Below are 14075 nucleotides of genomic sequence, written 5' to 3' on the forward strand. Positions count from 1 at the left end.
GTATAGACAGATGCTAGACATGGAGATCTATGGTAGCATGCACCATGCAGGCAAGGAAGAAGAGCCTTCCCTTCCTCTTTTTTTGTTTTTTTTGTTTGAAACAATGCCCTTCCCTTCCTCTTCATAGCATGGTGTTATGTATGAGAGGCATCTCCCCACCCAGCAACCACACGCAGCATCTCCCTGTGTAGCGGTAGTACAGCACAGGAGAAGGGATAAATAGGCAGAAGCTTGAAAAGCCAAGCATCTCGGCACAGCACTGCCTCGCAGCTCAAAACTGAAATTGGTCCTCCACCACAGTTGTAGGTTGTCAGAACAAATTCGAGCCAAGGAGGAGGAGGCCGAGGCTGAGGCCACCAATGAAGACAATGGATCCAATGCAGCAGAAGGGCAGGGCATTCAAAGCCTGGCGCAGATTAGGCTCACGCAAAAAACAAAAGCCAGCATCCGCATTCACTACCATTCAACAACCAGAGGAGATTCGCAGATTGCAATGTAAGAAGTACCAGGAACACAGTAATAACAAAACATGATCCAAATGTTTTACAGACAAGGCGGAGAGAGGAAACAAGTCAATTCCCGAACCAAGAGACCCTTCCGTTGCAAGTGGGAAGGATCACGAATGGTTCGCTCTTGACTCCTCCTCTCTCACCTTCATCTTCCCTTTCGCATTACAGTCTGCTTTAAACAAGTCTTGGAACAAAGTCGCACGCTCAAACTAATTAAGTACTCTCATTATTACAAAATCAAAAGAAGATACCTTCACAGTCTTTGACTTTCTGAGCAGGGGGGAGGAGGAAGAGTAGCAGCAAGAACCGCATGACCAAAATGCCCTGGGAGCTGATTCTGTTGGTGTTGGTTGGTGCAAGTGAGAGCTTGACAAGACCCTTTCTGGCTGGAGATGGATCACGTTGCCTTCCTTCCCAAAATGATCAAAATGCCCCCGGTGGTTGTTACTAGAGGGTATTTTTGCCATTTTGAGAGGAGCATGGCGGGAAGAGAGGGGTTTTGTTGTTAGTCTTGTGGGCTCTTGTCAAATCCTCCCTTGCAGCTGAGCTGCTAACAGATAGTTGAGGTGTTAGCAGGTGGCAAAATAATTGGACTTTGGTCTGCGGCGTGTGCTTCCCTCCACTCCCACCCAGCATCTCTTGCTACTGGTCGGAACCTGCAGGCGCCGGCTCAGTCCGGCTACCTCCGGCACCCTTGAGTGCTGTTGTAATCTGGTGGATGGTGTTGCAGATGTGGCTGTTGATTGCAGTGACGCTTGAGAGGTTGAGCTTGGCTGAAGGCACGGCGCTGGCCAGCACCTGCATGCCCACGGTGAGGAGGCAGCCGGTGGCGGGCTCATCTGCATTGCCAGGACTTGATTCGCCGTTGCTGGTGGTGTCTGAGCTAGTGGCTCCAGGCGAAGGGCTGGTGGCTGGGAAGATGGCGAAGCCCATGGGGAGTAGAGGGATGTATGAAGGATCCTCCCCGCTCATTGTGACCTGGATGGCATCCACATCCACGGTTGCAAACACCACCAGGCTTCCACCATCAGGGTGGATGCTGCTCTCCTGCAGCAGGAGCTCCACATTCTGTGATGAGTTGCTTGCAGACTGTCATAGAAAGTTGCAGAAATGTCAGCTCTCAACATTTACCGAGATGTCAAACTTAGTTGATCTTACAAGGAGTACAAAGAAGGAAGTAATTCTCTACTCCTCTAGCATGCATGTGCTGCCATAGTTCCATATCTACCGACCACAGAGATGTCACTAAGATATCTCAATCAGATTGTAAACATGAAGGCAGTACATCAAAACTGATTTAGAACGACTCACTAGACATATAATGTGTACAAGACGCAACATGTATTTCTAAAACTGACTACTTTCTTTGCATCTAAAAGCTCTTATAGCAAATTAGATGAATTGTGAACGTAATGCCAGCACATAAACGAATCTAAAAGCTTTTGTAGCAAATTACAGTGATGCATGTGACCAGCCTGGGCCTAGACCGCACAAATATCATTTAATGTGGTACCTTGAGCAGCCAGTGTTAATTTATTGTCCTTGGTATTGGTAGGAAACAGTAAGTTATTTGACCCACTATTAAAATGTTGGTATTGGTAGTAAACAGCAAGTTACTAGAAGCACTGCCAAAATGAATAGCAGTTACTGCAGTAGTTCAGTAGCAATGAGCTATTGAAAAACTCTTGCTAAATTTTTGGCATTTTGCTTGTCGAAAGCACTAAAACATTATATATTTTCTTCTACATGGTCGTCAGTAAGATTTAGGAGGTGAAAAATTGTGATGATACTCATTCGGCATAGATACTAAGTACATGTGAAGTTCTAGTTACCAAAGAAAGAGTTATATTATTGAGTGTGCCGGAAGGAGCGAATTTGTGGCCTCTTGGTGTACACAGCTTTTCATTCAAGTACAAAGGAACACCAGCATTCAGAACTAGTGACGACTGGAAAGAGTACTTACATTTATGCGAAGAAGAGAAATGCAATTCCTTGGGTGTGATCCATTTGCAATATGTGCCACCTCATGAAGTGAGCCCCCGTTTGACAAAATCTCAAGCTGCAAAAGCATGACTCGCATCACGGAACTGATAAACCAAAGAATTTGTTTGAAGAAGATAACCAACACTAACAATGATAACAACATTTGAGAAGATAATATAGTTCATTGCTACCTGACAGCGCTGTTGCTCGTCTGCAAGAAGCTCAAACACCTGTTGATGGCTGAAAGGAAGCCAGCTTGTGGAGACCGCAGTGAGGATGACACCGCTGGGCTGCCCCGGCTCAGTATTCTTCCTTGTTGTAATCCTGACTGTGTCCTCTGTAGAATCAGATAGCGCCGTCCAAGACTGGCTCCCAGATGCACTTATGTTAGCACAGAAGGCGGTGACCATCCTCTGAGACAGCTTCATCATGTTTGTCCTCGCCTCAGGGGTGCGGATAACTGGGATTAGGAATTGGAAATCAATACGATTAGGCTCTTGTGAAGATGGATAAATATCGATAAAACCCAGCACAGAACTGATAAAAGTGGCGAGTACAGCCAGTGTAGAAGATCCCAAGAAAATGATTGAAATTGCAGCACTCGAGTATTATAAACAAGTAAACGACCATGTACACATATATTGGTACGATCTTCCTTCCCAATAATACGATGATGACAGACAAAAGGACATGTTGTTTTAAAGAAGCAACTAAGCATTGGCCCTCTGAGGCATAATGTCGAACACTTGACAGGTGAGCAGGCAAGAACCACTACAGTACAGAACAAGCATAGAGATACATGGCGAGATCGATCGGTTTAGGTAATATCTTGATTTAGCATCGCAATTCACAAGCAGGATGAGCATCAATCAGATGAAATGTAAGCAGCAGAGAGAAGGCATGCCGTGCGATGCGATCGACGTGGTGCAAGGTGGTCCTTACCTCCTTGATCGGCGATGCTGCGGGCGAGCTCGCTGGCGAGGCGCTCGCACTGGCGCTGAAGGACGGAGACCCACCTGGTGGCCCCGAACGCGGCGCCGCCGGCGACGTGGTCCTTGAAAACCGGCTGAAGGGGCTTCTCCTCCCCCACCACTTCCATGTGCTCCACCCACACCACCTGCGTCGATCCACGTGTCAGAGCTCAGTCCATGCATTGCATGCCATGCCACGTCACACATGCAAGATGCATGCATTGGGCCTTTCGGGGTGGCGGTGCGTACCCTGGAGTAGCCATTGGGGGCGTCCTGGATGATGCAGCCGGAGGGCCGGCGGCGGCACCGGACCAGCGAGCTGGTCTGCTGCTGCTGCTGCAGAAGCTCCTCCTGGAAGCCGTCGGCTGGGAAGTCGACGATGGACCAGGTGCCTTCGTCGGCGTTGTGCACGCAGTACCGGAAGAAGACCACCTCCCGCGCCGGCACTAGAGGAGACAGGAACTGCATCTCCGCTTGCATCTGCATGCCCATTCATCAGCAAACCAATCAACTACCAAATCGATCGATGGATGCTTGAATGCGTTAACCGATGTAGTAGTAAATGGGGTGCTTACCAAGATGAGAGATCCACTGCTGAGATGGCCAGAAGCAGCGCCATGGTGTATGACCTGAATGGTCCTTGCCTTGCACACGATCGAAGGGAACAGCTCCATCCACTTGTTCTGCACGCATGCGCGGATGATCTCAAGTTAATCTGACGTACGTGCGCAATGGAAGAAAATGAAGTAATTTGATCTAAGATGGAAGTTGATGAACTGGACTCACTGCGTCGAGGAAGGCGTCGACCAATGTGATGCTGTTCATGATGACGACGGCACTGTCGCGCGTCCCTTCCGTCCTCGCCGAGTGGGCGACGTCAGACTGCTGCTGCTTCCCGGAGTCGATGGGCCAGCTGAGCATCCGCGCGTGCTCCTCTGCGTCCATGACCTCGCCGGACGAGGGACCGGTGCCGCGGCGGCGCGCCCAGAGCGGCTCGCTGGTGCGGCACATCTTGATGAGGTGATCGGCGGCTGTTGATGCGAGCTCCATCACCAGTTGTTTGTCCTGCTCCTGGACGATGACGGGCGTCATTGGGCCCTGCAAGTATGACGCCGTCGCCGCGATGCCGTGCCCGCCGGCGGCCATCTGCTGCGGCAAGGCCATGAGGTCCATGGCGCCGTGCTGCTGCTCGGCGAAGTGCCGGGAGTATACGTTCATGTCGAGGTCCAGGGGCGGCATGAGCACAGGCGGCGGCGCCGACATGCAGCTCAGCGCTGAAGCCGACGACATGCCAGGCTGGCGCCCGCCACCGTACCTGCTGGCGATGCACGCCAAGCGGTCCAGCTGCAACCATCCGACGCGCAAAAGACGTACACCATTAGCCCGTGTGAGTACATTACACATTACAGTAACACTAGCAGGCATTAATTAGCTAGGGTTTAAGCAAGTGGCAAGAACGTACGCACCTCGTCTTTGAGGCGTGCGTTCTCGATGCGGAGGTTCTGCTCCTCGTAGGACATGTCACCAATGACGGCGGCGTGGCCGCAGCTGGGGCAGACGACGTTGCGGATGGCGGCCTGCAGGCGGTAGTTGTCTGTCTTGAGGGACTCGTTCTCGGCGCGGAGGATGACGTTGTCGGCGCGGTCCTGCTGTGCCTTCATCTGCGTGCGCCGGTTCTGGAACCAGAACTTGACCTGCCGGGGCTTCAGCCCCAGCTCCTGGCTCAGCTTCAGCCGCTGCTTGTCGTCCGGGTGCGGGCACTCCTTGAACAGCCTGCATGAAAGCATCCACACGCGCGCATGAGTCAGATTACTAATTCAGGAAGATTTTCGTCATTAAGATGGAGGTTTGGTTCTTATTTCTTACGCCTCCATCTGCTGGATCTGGTGCGCGGTGTGGCGATGGTAGCGCTTCTTCTTGCCGTTGCCGTTGGACGCCGCCGCCGCAGCCGACGAGGAGGGGTGGTGGCCGGCGCCGGCACCGTCCGGCTCGCTGTGCTGCGGCTTCTGGTCCCTGTCGTCGTCAACGTCGGCGAAGCTGAGCAGACCGTCGAGGTGGCCGCTGCCGGAGCCGCCGCTGAGCTCCATCTCCATGTCTAGGTCCAACTCCTCGTCCTTCGCCAAGTGAAGCCCACCCATAACGCCCTCCTCTTTCTGAAAAAACAACCCAGCAGCAAAAAGAAACACATTTATTAATTTTCCTCATATGCATGCATATGCAACAGACAAGATGAAGACGAAGGCGAAGCACTTACGGGTATCAAGTTGGTGGAGAAGTGGTGATGAAAGGGCATGGCGGAAGAGTTAGACATGAAGCCGGCGAGCGCGCCCGGGTTGGGCATGAGCGGCGAGGCGAAGAGCGCATCGGCGGAGGAGCCGCCCGCGGCCATGGCCGCCATGGACGAGAGAACCTGGCAGTCCCCAAACATGGTTCTTCTTCCTTAACTCCTCGACCGACCGACCGACCAAGGAGAAGGAAGGAGGAGCACCTGGCTGCAGCGACCTGCAGTGGTTCACCGGAAGATGGAGTAAAAACCAAGGTGAGGACGAAGCATGGTAGTGAGGGAGAGGGCGGTGGTACAGCGCGGAGGGGGAAGAAGATTTAGCGGGGGGAGTAGTAAAGGGAAAGATTTGGAGGAGGAGGAGATGGGTGGGTGAAAGCGGAGGGGCGAGGGACAAGGAGAAGTAAATGGCGGGAGTAAATACCCTGTCGGTTGTTCTGTGCCTCGCCTGAGCGCCTGTCTCCCCTCCCCAGCCCGGCCCCGGCAGTCCCTCGAGCTCGGAGGTCGACGGAGACGGGGAAGACGAACTCTTCTCGATCCCTCCTCCCTCGCTCGCCTTTATTCTCGCGACGCAGCAGGAGAGGAGAGGAGTGGAGGTGGGAGGGGAGGGCACACTGTCCGCTACGACTCCTCGCTTTGACCTAGTAGCAAAGAACAAAACGCAGTGACGGGAGCGGGCCAGCTGGCCAGTCTCACTGACAGCGCAGCCCCACCGTTGAAACCGCGTGGGCCGGGCCCCACGTGGCGGCGACCCTGCGCGAGGGCGTGCCTCGGGGAGGCGCCCGTGACGTGAGTGACCAGCGAAACGATTCCCACGCTGGTGCGGGCCCCGCGGGCCAGGAGGCGTGAAAAAATGGAAAAAGGAAAGCCGAATATAGGGGATTTAATGCGGGTAATTACGGGCCGGATTACAGCGGGGGCGAGGAGTAAATGCCCGCCTTAACTGCGCACAGTAACGGACGGGCGAGCGCGCGCGCGGGCCGGGCCGGCGCCGTGAACCCGCCCGTCTTTCCGTCCCACCGCCTCGCCTCAGCACGGTAACGGACGCCGCGCTCTCGTCGTCGTCGTCTTGACGGAGAGAGAGGTCAACACGTCTCCTCCCCGCCCCCGCTTCCCGCGTGCGTTACGGATGGGCCAAGGCCGCTGGCCGAGGCCGTCCGGTCCGTCCGATGACGGCGGATCCGTCCATGGAGCGGCTGCCGCGTTACGGCGGGCCTCGGGCATGGCGCCCATGTGTCGTGTTCGCGTACCCCCTGCTGTGCTGCGTGCATCCCCGGCCCGCCGTGGTCGTCGTACGTTACTGCTGCGCGCGGTAACGTACGCGTACGCGCGGGTGGCGAGCAGAAAAGGTTTTTGCATGCGTTCTCGTCACAGTTAATGCTGGTCGGCGTACCGCCCGGGCGCTGCTGCTGCTCGGCGATCGCCGCGATCTTCTCTCGACCGTGCGATCTGTCCCGATCGCCGTATGCTACAGTCTTCTTCCTCCTCATGCACGCGCATCGCCAAGAGACGGTTTGGTCTCGTTTCTTTAGTTCTCTATACTAGATGACCCGTTGTGCCCATGACGCAAAGGCCGAGCGCACGCCATGTATTTTAAGAGTGTGTATTAAAATATGTAGATACAAATTGAAACATATATAAACATAGAAGTCTTGGTAGGCATGATAAACATAAGATTCAAAAACATGATAAACATAGAAGTCTTGGTAGGCATGCATACTAATGCTAAGCTATATAATAAGGGGCTCTTGCAACTTGATTATATTGAGTAGACGATTAGGCACAGTCCCTTGGAAGTGCATTTAAAGGTGAAATTATATGCTTGACCTTCCTCCATGTGCGCCTCCCCATCAGCATTAAGAATAGTGAGCGGTTTGGTAAATGATAGATAGAATCGATGTGAACCAATAGTTTTACTTGGATGCAAAATGAAACATTTTGAATTCATGTTCAAATGAGAAACACCCAGAAAATCAGAAAATCCTTATCCACAGCCCTGGGTGCATTACACAGAGCAAATTTGTGTCTAAACAGTAGAGAAATCTCACAAGCTACCATAAAAAATGGTTGCCGCCAATGTTGAAGACTGCTCTGCTGGAGAGAGAGAGAGACTATTCGAGGAGCTCATCTTAGAGTTGTTTCTGATTCTCGAACATCGACCCAGGCTGGATAGGGCGCTAACCACCAACTCTATGTATTCAATATATATAGAGAGATATTTTAATAGATAGAGGAGGCTTGATCGATTCTCTGGTCATTACTGAACTCACGTATAAGCAGGCTTGTGGATCAACAATGAAAGCTAGTTAATTTTGTAGGTGAGCAAGATCGTATAATCTGCCAAAAAATGTACGTTGAATACGCACACAAAAAGATACACACGGCGACAAAAGGTCAAGCGGTGTGCCGCAGTTGTGCCAGTGTCATGCTTGCTGCGCACACCAACCAAACTTCCACGCTCCGCTACAGATGTGTGCCGCACCGGCAGTCCGGCACCACCGGGCCCTACTGCACGCCGAGCGACCGTGCGACATCGCCGTGCTACGACCATCACCCACTTGCATGCTCCCGTCGGCCGCCGTGCCGCAACCTCCATCGCATCAAGCATTCAACAAATCGGGTGTAACGAAGGAGGATACACGACGGCCCGGGTCAGGGGGGCATGTAGGGAAGAGCCCACGCGGTTGACGCCTCCTTGGACTACTCTGCATTTTCACGGCCACGATCAAAGGAAAATGGTAAGCAAATCTCAGTATTTGTATTCCCACTGTCTCTCAGAAAGAACGGCCATGGATTACAGACACGTGATCACTTAATGTGTCGGCAACAACAAGCAATCAGGAAGGCATGCACGCATGACAAATCAATAAAAAAGGAACCGCCTGCCTTGTGGCCCCCATAGCGCTTCAGCCACGCGTGTACCTCCGCTGTCGGCTACCGGCCGCGTGCCGCATGTGAGGAGTCGCTCCAAGAAACGGCTCGTGAGTGTGGGGCTCGGTTCCCTCTCCTCCAGTTCTCCACCACGCGCGGTCCAGTCACCTGCCGCCGCCCCGACTCCACCGGAGCCCCAACTGCTGCCGCCGGATACATCTGGTCGGAGTACCAGTAGGTCCGCCGGAAACACCGAGGTCAGCCAGCCACATCCCCCTCACTTTCTCTCTCCCTCGCGCCGCGAGTTTGCATCCCGAGTTGATTAATGGCTTGCTTCGAATCTGCTCGTCGTCACGCAGTCCCGGTGCCTCTGGCCATGGAGCAAGGGAGTCTGGTAAAGGAGCTATTTTACCAAGGCAACGGGCCTCCGGGGCTCGGAGAGGCCAGGATCCTCCTTCGATCTAAGCAAACACATTCCACCTTCCAGATCAAGGTGATTGTGTTGATTCTGCTGCCTTTTCCAAGCCATGGAGTCATGCCCGAGGAAAGAGGTGGGCAACTTAGGAGAAGCTAGTTGAAGAAATTTTGGCTCTTGCTCCCTGAATAACAGAATCTGTTATCACTTTTTTTCCATTAGTCAGCAGAACAGGAACGTGTACCTGTACTTCTACTGAAAATTAACGACACTGCTCCTCAAAGAAAGACGGTTATTATACTACTGCACAACTCTTACAAATGCAAGGAATGGTTGTGTCCACTGCTTCAGGTACAATTACCTCTCTTTTGAACCATGCCAGATAGTGCCCCTAAGCAGCAGGCATCAATATTTAGCATTAGTTATTGTCTTTGAGTCGCTTAAACATTGGTTGGCATATGCGTTCGGGGTTATATTTATCATGGTGAAAGCATCAGCCACAAGACTAACTTACATATATGTAATCTACTTAACTTCTGATTTCATCAAATGTTCAACAATTGTAGTAGTATTCATACATTTCATTTGACCTGACCATCTCTGCATCCATGGTTTAAACACAGGCACTGAACTCATCTTGGAGGAGTGGGAAAACTATACCTTTCATTTTTACACGGTACCATACATTACTTCCACTTGTTAAAATTATTATTTTTATCATCCTTAAATTGTGTTGTTCAATTTGTCCATCAAATATAGTTTTTAATAAATGGATAGTTATGTACTCAAAGAATATGAGACCAAAAATACGTAAGATGTTCCTTTAGTACCTCTCCCCTTCTGCAAGTTCAGCTGATCAATATTGCTAGTGTCGGTTCAGCTGAATGTTTGGACAGGGAAATCATGTCTAAAGGGAGTAAGAAAGTCAGCACTGCTGCATGACGTTTATAATTGAATAGTCAAACATTTTGAGTAGTAGCATAAAAGCCAGAAAAGATGACAAAAGGGAAATAGAGGAGGTAGAGATCTCAATTGTAGTTCTGTAGATCGGTATACAAGAAAACACACACTTACCATTAATCTGGATAAGTGAGTTAGCGTGATAGTACGTTTTCAAACTCTCTGAAAGTAGATGGCTGCCAAGCTTTTGTTTGCTGGAGAAGTGCCATGATACAGATGTATATATCTAGCATTGTCACCTCCATAAACAGTGAAACTTCAAAAGAAACAATTGTCACAGTCAGCTATCTTCAATCATAATGATAGTCTCATTCATTGCTAGGTTTGTAACCTTCTTGAAAATTATGGTCCAACTAATCTGGAGAAAATCAATTGGCATAGGAGGAGACAATGTATACCCATAAAATTCATGTTAATAGGTTTACATTGAATTATTGGTTGAGACAAACCAACAAATTAGTATGGATGTTACAATTTGAATTCCAAGAATTATCAGATACAAATCTGTGACTCCATTATCAAACTGAGTTAACATCTTTATCACCATGGATGAAAGAGCAATATAACAAGGTACAAAGACATAATAGTTGTAGGAAAGAGAAAGGATGGAGGGGAGAGGGCCGTGTGTGTGACATCCACCTCGTGTGGATCTGGCCGCTCGTCAGCGAGCCTCGCTGGTGAGCAACAGGAGATCGACGTGAGACACCTCACCTCGAACTGACTCTTGCTCGACTGCACCTTGAATCTCACCAGTGCGTGGCGTGGCCATTGTGCATCACATAGCAGTTTGTAAAATTGGGAACATGGCAATATGAGGAAAATAGAGAAACAATACACATCATGGCGATGCTGAACTTCAACAGCCATGCACAACGCAGCAGATCCTAAGCGCCCTTCTCCTTGCCGGCGCCAAACAATAGCTGGCGGTGAGGCGCTGCCGGCCGGCGTCACCTCTCCTACTGTGCCGCGGATCCGTGTCGTAAAAGACGAAGAATTGTCAAGTCGCTGCAGAGATGCAAATTAAAATTCCAATACATATCTGTTAGTATGCAAAATGTTTAAAACTAAGGTTGTACCTTGCAATGCACCACAACAACCAACGTTTTAGCATGCCATTTATTCCAAGAGCAGGATCGTAACATACTTTCAGAAAAGTGAAGTCCAGATCATACACTCATGAATAAATGCTTTGGTTTTCAACTGCCACAATGATACCCCCCCTACTGCAAGCCCCTGCCTATAGCTCTAAACTGAACCAACAAGTTAGCATGTCATTTATTTACAAAGTAATGCTTAGCAACCTAATTCCCCAAAGGCAGGAGTCTAGATAGTTTCAGAATGTGCAGTTTAGATTATTTTTTCTAGTATCAATTCTGAACATGACACAACAGTTTAGCTCCTTTTATTTAAGCTCACAGCATGTGATGATTTTTTTTTTGCAGTTGCAATCGCAGTAGGTTTACTTGCACAATGCTAGTAGCTTATTCTTTCTGTATTCTGAAATAAAACAAAAAGACCTTAGAAACATCCAAGTAGCACCAAAAGAATAAAACAGGGGAGGTTAGAAAATGCTCAAGCATCAGGATGGATGAGTAATTATAAAACAGAAACAAAAGGGCCTTCTTCCATTATTTTTTGTTCCCTGTCACTTATATACATCATAGCAACACACATGCATTTTAACTATAGAAAAACATAATTCCTAACTGAGGAACAAAGTTATATTAGAGCACCACATTTTATAAGCACTATACATCTATACTTACCTTACTTGGGTATGACCTAAGTAGGCTTGACATTCACCATGATTCATACACACAATGTACTACATCTGAGATAGAATGGCACCCACAAATTAAACAATAATCTACATAAATCAGAATTAAAATGTCTATTACTTTGCCTCTTCTACGCAATGGTACATATAGTTGGAGAAACATGAAAATGCAAATGAATAAATTCTCCATATTTTTGGTGATCCATTAATATTTGGAGGTATAAATAAGGAATAGAAAAATTAAGAAACAGTGACTTAATTAGTCTTTGACCAATATTTGAAGGTATAAATAAGTAGTCAAATTGGTATCCAATTGCCGGCTTGAGTTTCACATTTGAAGACCACTTCTTTCCATGGATTATAGGCATTAGATACTGGTTGATTTCAAAGTTTCAATTTACATGAATTGGAAGGAAAACAGATAGAGCAGAAAAGGAATTTATCAGGTAGTGGAGGAGCTCACCCATAGTTTAGACCCGTCGATCTAGCCGTGTGGACGCTGGATGTAGACAGAGAGCATGCATGCTCTTCTTCCTTCTCCCACCACACCACATCAGAGGAGGGGTTGGAGCAGGCTGTGGCATAGGTACAAGTTCAAAAGCGAAAAGGGAATGAAACCGTGACGCAATATAGTCACTACTCCAACACCAATAATCCTAAAGGTGGTTGTACTATACACTATAACCAACAGCTATGCATAAAATTTAATAAAAGCATTTGAGAAAAATAATAAGATTAAAATGACATTACAATTTGCTCAATAGTCCAATGCTTTGATTATAAAATTACTCCAAATAGATGACTGAACAATATGGAAAATTAATAAAGGTATGATGCTGGTGATTTATTTCATATTAAAAGAAGATAAGTAATGGAGATTGTATTATTAGTAAATAAATAACAAAATGATGTACTTTTATGTAGAATTAAAAGATGGAGGGCAAAATAAATACATATGGCTATCCTATTCCACAATGAATAAGAATAAACAATCAGCCAAACTAAATCAGTCTATTTGAAGGTTTGTACTCCCTCCGTCGGTGCATTAGGAAACTAAGGAGCTGCATCGCGACCTAGGCACACACAGATGCCCAATGCACAGGAAGGAGGGAGTAACCTATGTCCTGATTAGTGACAGGCCATCAAAGCAAAAGTATATTCAAGATTTTCAATGATATAAATGTAGTTGAAATAAAGCTCCAGATTCAGTATGTTATGCTTAGTTCTTTCTAGAGCCAGAACATAATAAGAAGAATATTCACTATTTAGATAAAACAAGAAAATCACCTCAAACCACATTTTCTGCTAGCGGGCTTATCAATTGAGCTCACTTGTGATGTCATCTCTTCCTGAACTGCCATTGACATGTGCTGCATGGCAAAGGCACATAACCCTGTCATCAACAACATCGGTATTCTGAATAGTCAGGAAAGGTGCAACACAAAATATGGCTACAAATTTCTTTTCTCTGTAATCATAACAAGAACTGAACATATTACAAAAAGAACTACATCATCTCCCATCAATAGAAAAAATCTCATTGTCTTTGACAGAAATATATTTAATTTAATAACTATTTCAGGAAAGCTCATGCACACGCGTAGCATAATAACAAAACAACAGTTCCCTTAAAATTAGGTAAGAGGCGGCATCTAAGATAGCCTCGGCGAACAACAGGGGATGGATAGTCTATAATTTGAAGGGAACTATTGTTATAAACTAAAAAAATGATTCTGAACTGCAATAGTAGTGTAGCACAAATATACTGCTTTATGTATTCCGGTTGATCAGTTCATATCAACTTGACTTTCCAATGCTTGAACAATTGAATGAATTTTGCAATTGAAACTAAACACAAACTAACACCATCAAAACAGAGGCAATTGACGTGGTGCCACGCAATGTCTTATTGACCTTGGCCACCACACCAGCCTAAATTGTAAATAGATGCGCAAGCCAATCTCCGTACCTATAAGTATTCGGTGTAGGATAGTGCAAATAAGGGATATTAGCCTACAGAAATATGGGGTCATGGCAAGGTTGATCCCTTTCTTTCTCTATCATGTTCGTCTTCCTGAGTCCAAAGAGCATCCGCCCCTTGCTTCAAAGATAAGGAGCCTCGCAAGGGTGACCAAAGCCAATATAGCAATCAAATGAGCCGATATCTCCTTGTAAGCATTGTGTTTATGTTGGTTATATCCTGCATTTGACATGAAACAGATGGTGTCATATTGAGTTGATCCACCGGCAAATAAAATCAAGGCATAAAGAAGTTGACTCCAGCTTGGGCATATGCTCACAACAATCA

General features: G+C 47.8%; 2 protein-coding genes and 1 long non-coding RNA gene across 6 annotated transcripts in view; 1 reads left to right on the plus strand and 2 right to left on the minus strand.

The window, feature by feature from the left end:
• Positions 1–520: 520 nt before the first annotated feature.
• On the minus strand, positions 521–6359 carry LOC123050239 (homeobox-leucine zipper protein ROC3). The gene is made up of 11 exons (XM_044473066.1): positions 6169–6359; positions 5718–5965; positions 5330–5616; positions 4930–5236; positions 4250–4807; positions 4039–4146; positions 3713–3943; positions 3435–3609; positions 2684–2952; positions 2473–2568; positions 521–1598 (listed from the first exon to the last, which is right to left on the minus strand). Exons 2-11 carry the CDS (start codon positions 5889–5891, stop codon positions 1152–1154), a joined length of 2652 nt encoding a protein of 883 aa, XP_044329001.1. The 5' UTR covers positions 5892–5965; positions 6169–6359; the 3' UTR covers positions 521–1151.
• Positions 6360–8635: 2276 nt separating this feature from the next.
• The window catches only part of LOC123050270 (uncharacterized), a 25330-nt gene continuing 19890 nt past the window's right edge, over positions 8636–14075 (plus strand). For 2 of the 4 annotated variants that reach the window (XR_006423744.1, XR_006423742.1), the window contains exons 1-4: positions 8636–8872; positions 8975–9166; positions 9253–9381; positions 9654–9706. Coding sequence is in view for 2 of the 4 variants with exons in the window: in XM_044473095.1 (XP_044329030.1) it covers positions 8992–9166; positions 9257–9381; positions 9654–9706 (353 nt within the window). In the remaining 2 variants the exon portion in view is untranslated. Of the gene's footprint in view, positions 8873–8974; positions 9167–9252; positions 9382–9653; positions 9707–14075 lie in introns of those variants that run through there. The other 2 variants (XM_044473095.1, XM_044473103.1) reach the window with 1 other exon arrangement.
• The window catches only part of LOC123050295 (uncharacterized), a gene marked incomplete in the record, with an annotated part of 6568 nt that continues 1692 nt past the window's right edge, over positions 9200–14075 (minus strand). The window contains 5 exon segments of the long non-coding RNA XR_006423748.1: positions 9200–9214; positions 9861–9937; positions 10105–12342; positions 13055–13160; positions 13737–13967. This is a non-coding gene — a long non-coding RNA (uncharacterized lncRNA).

Source organism: Triticum aestivum, chromosome 1A, assembly GCF_018294505.1.
Source record: "Triticum aestivum cultivar Chinese Spring chromosome 1A, IWGSC CS RefSeq v2.1, whole genome shotgun sequence".
Taxonomy (NCBI): Eukaryota; Viridiplantae; Streptophyta; class Magnoliopsida; order Poales; family Poaceae; genus Triticum; species Triticum aestivum.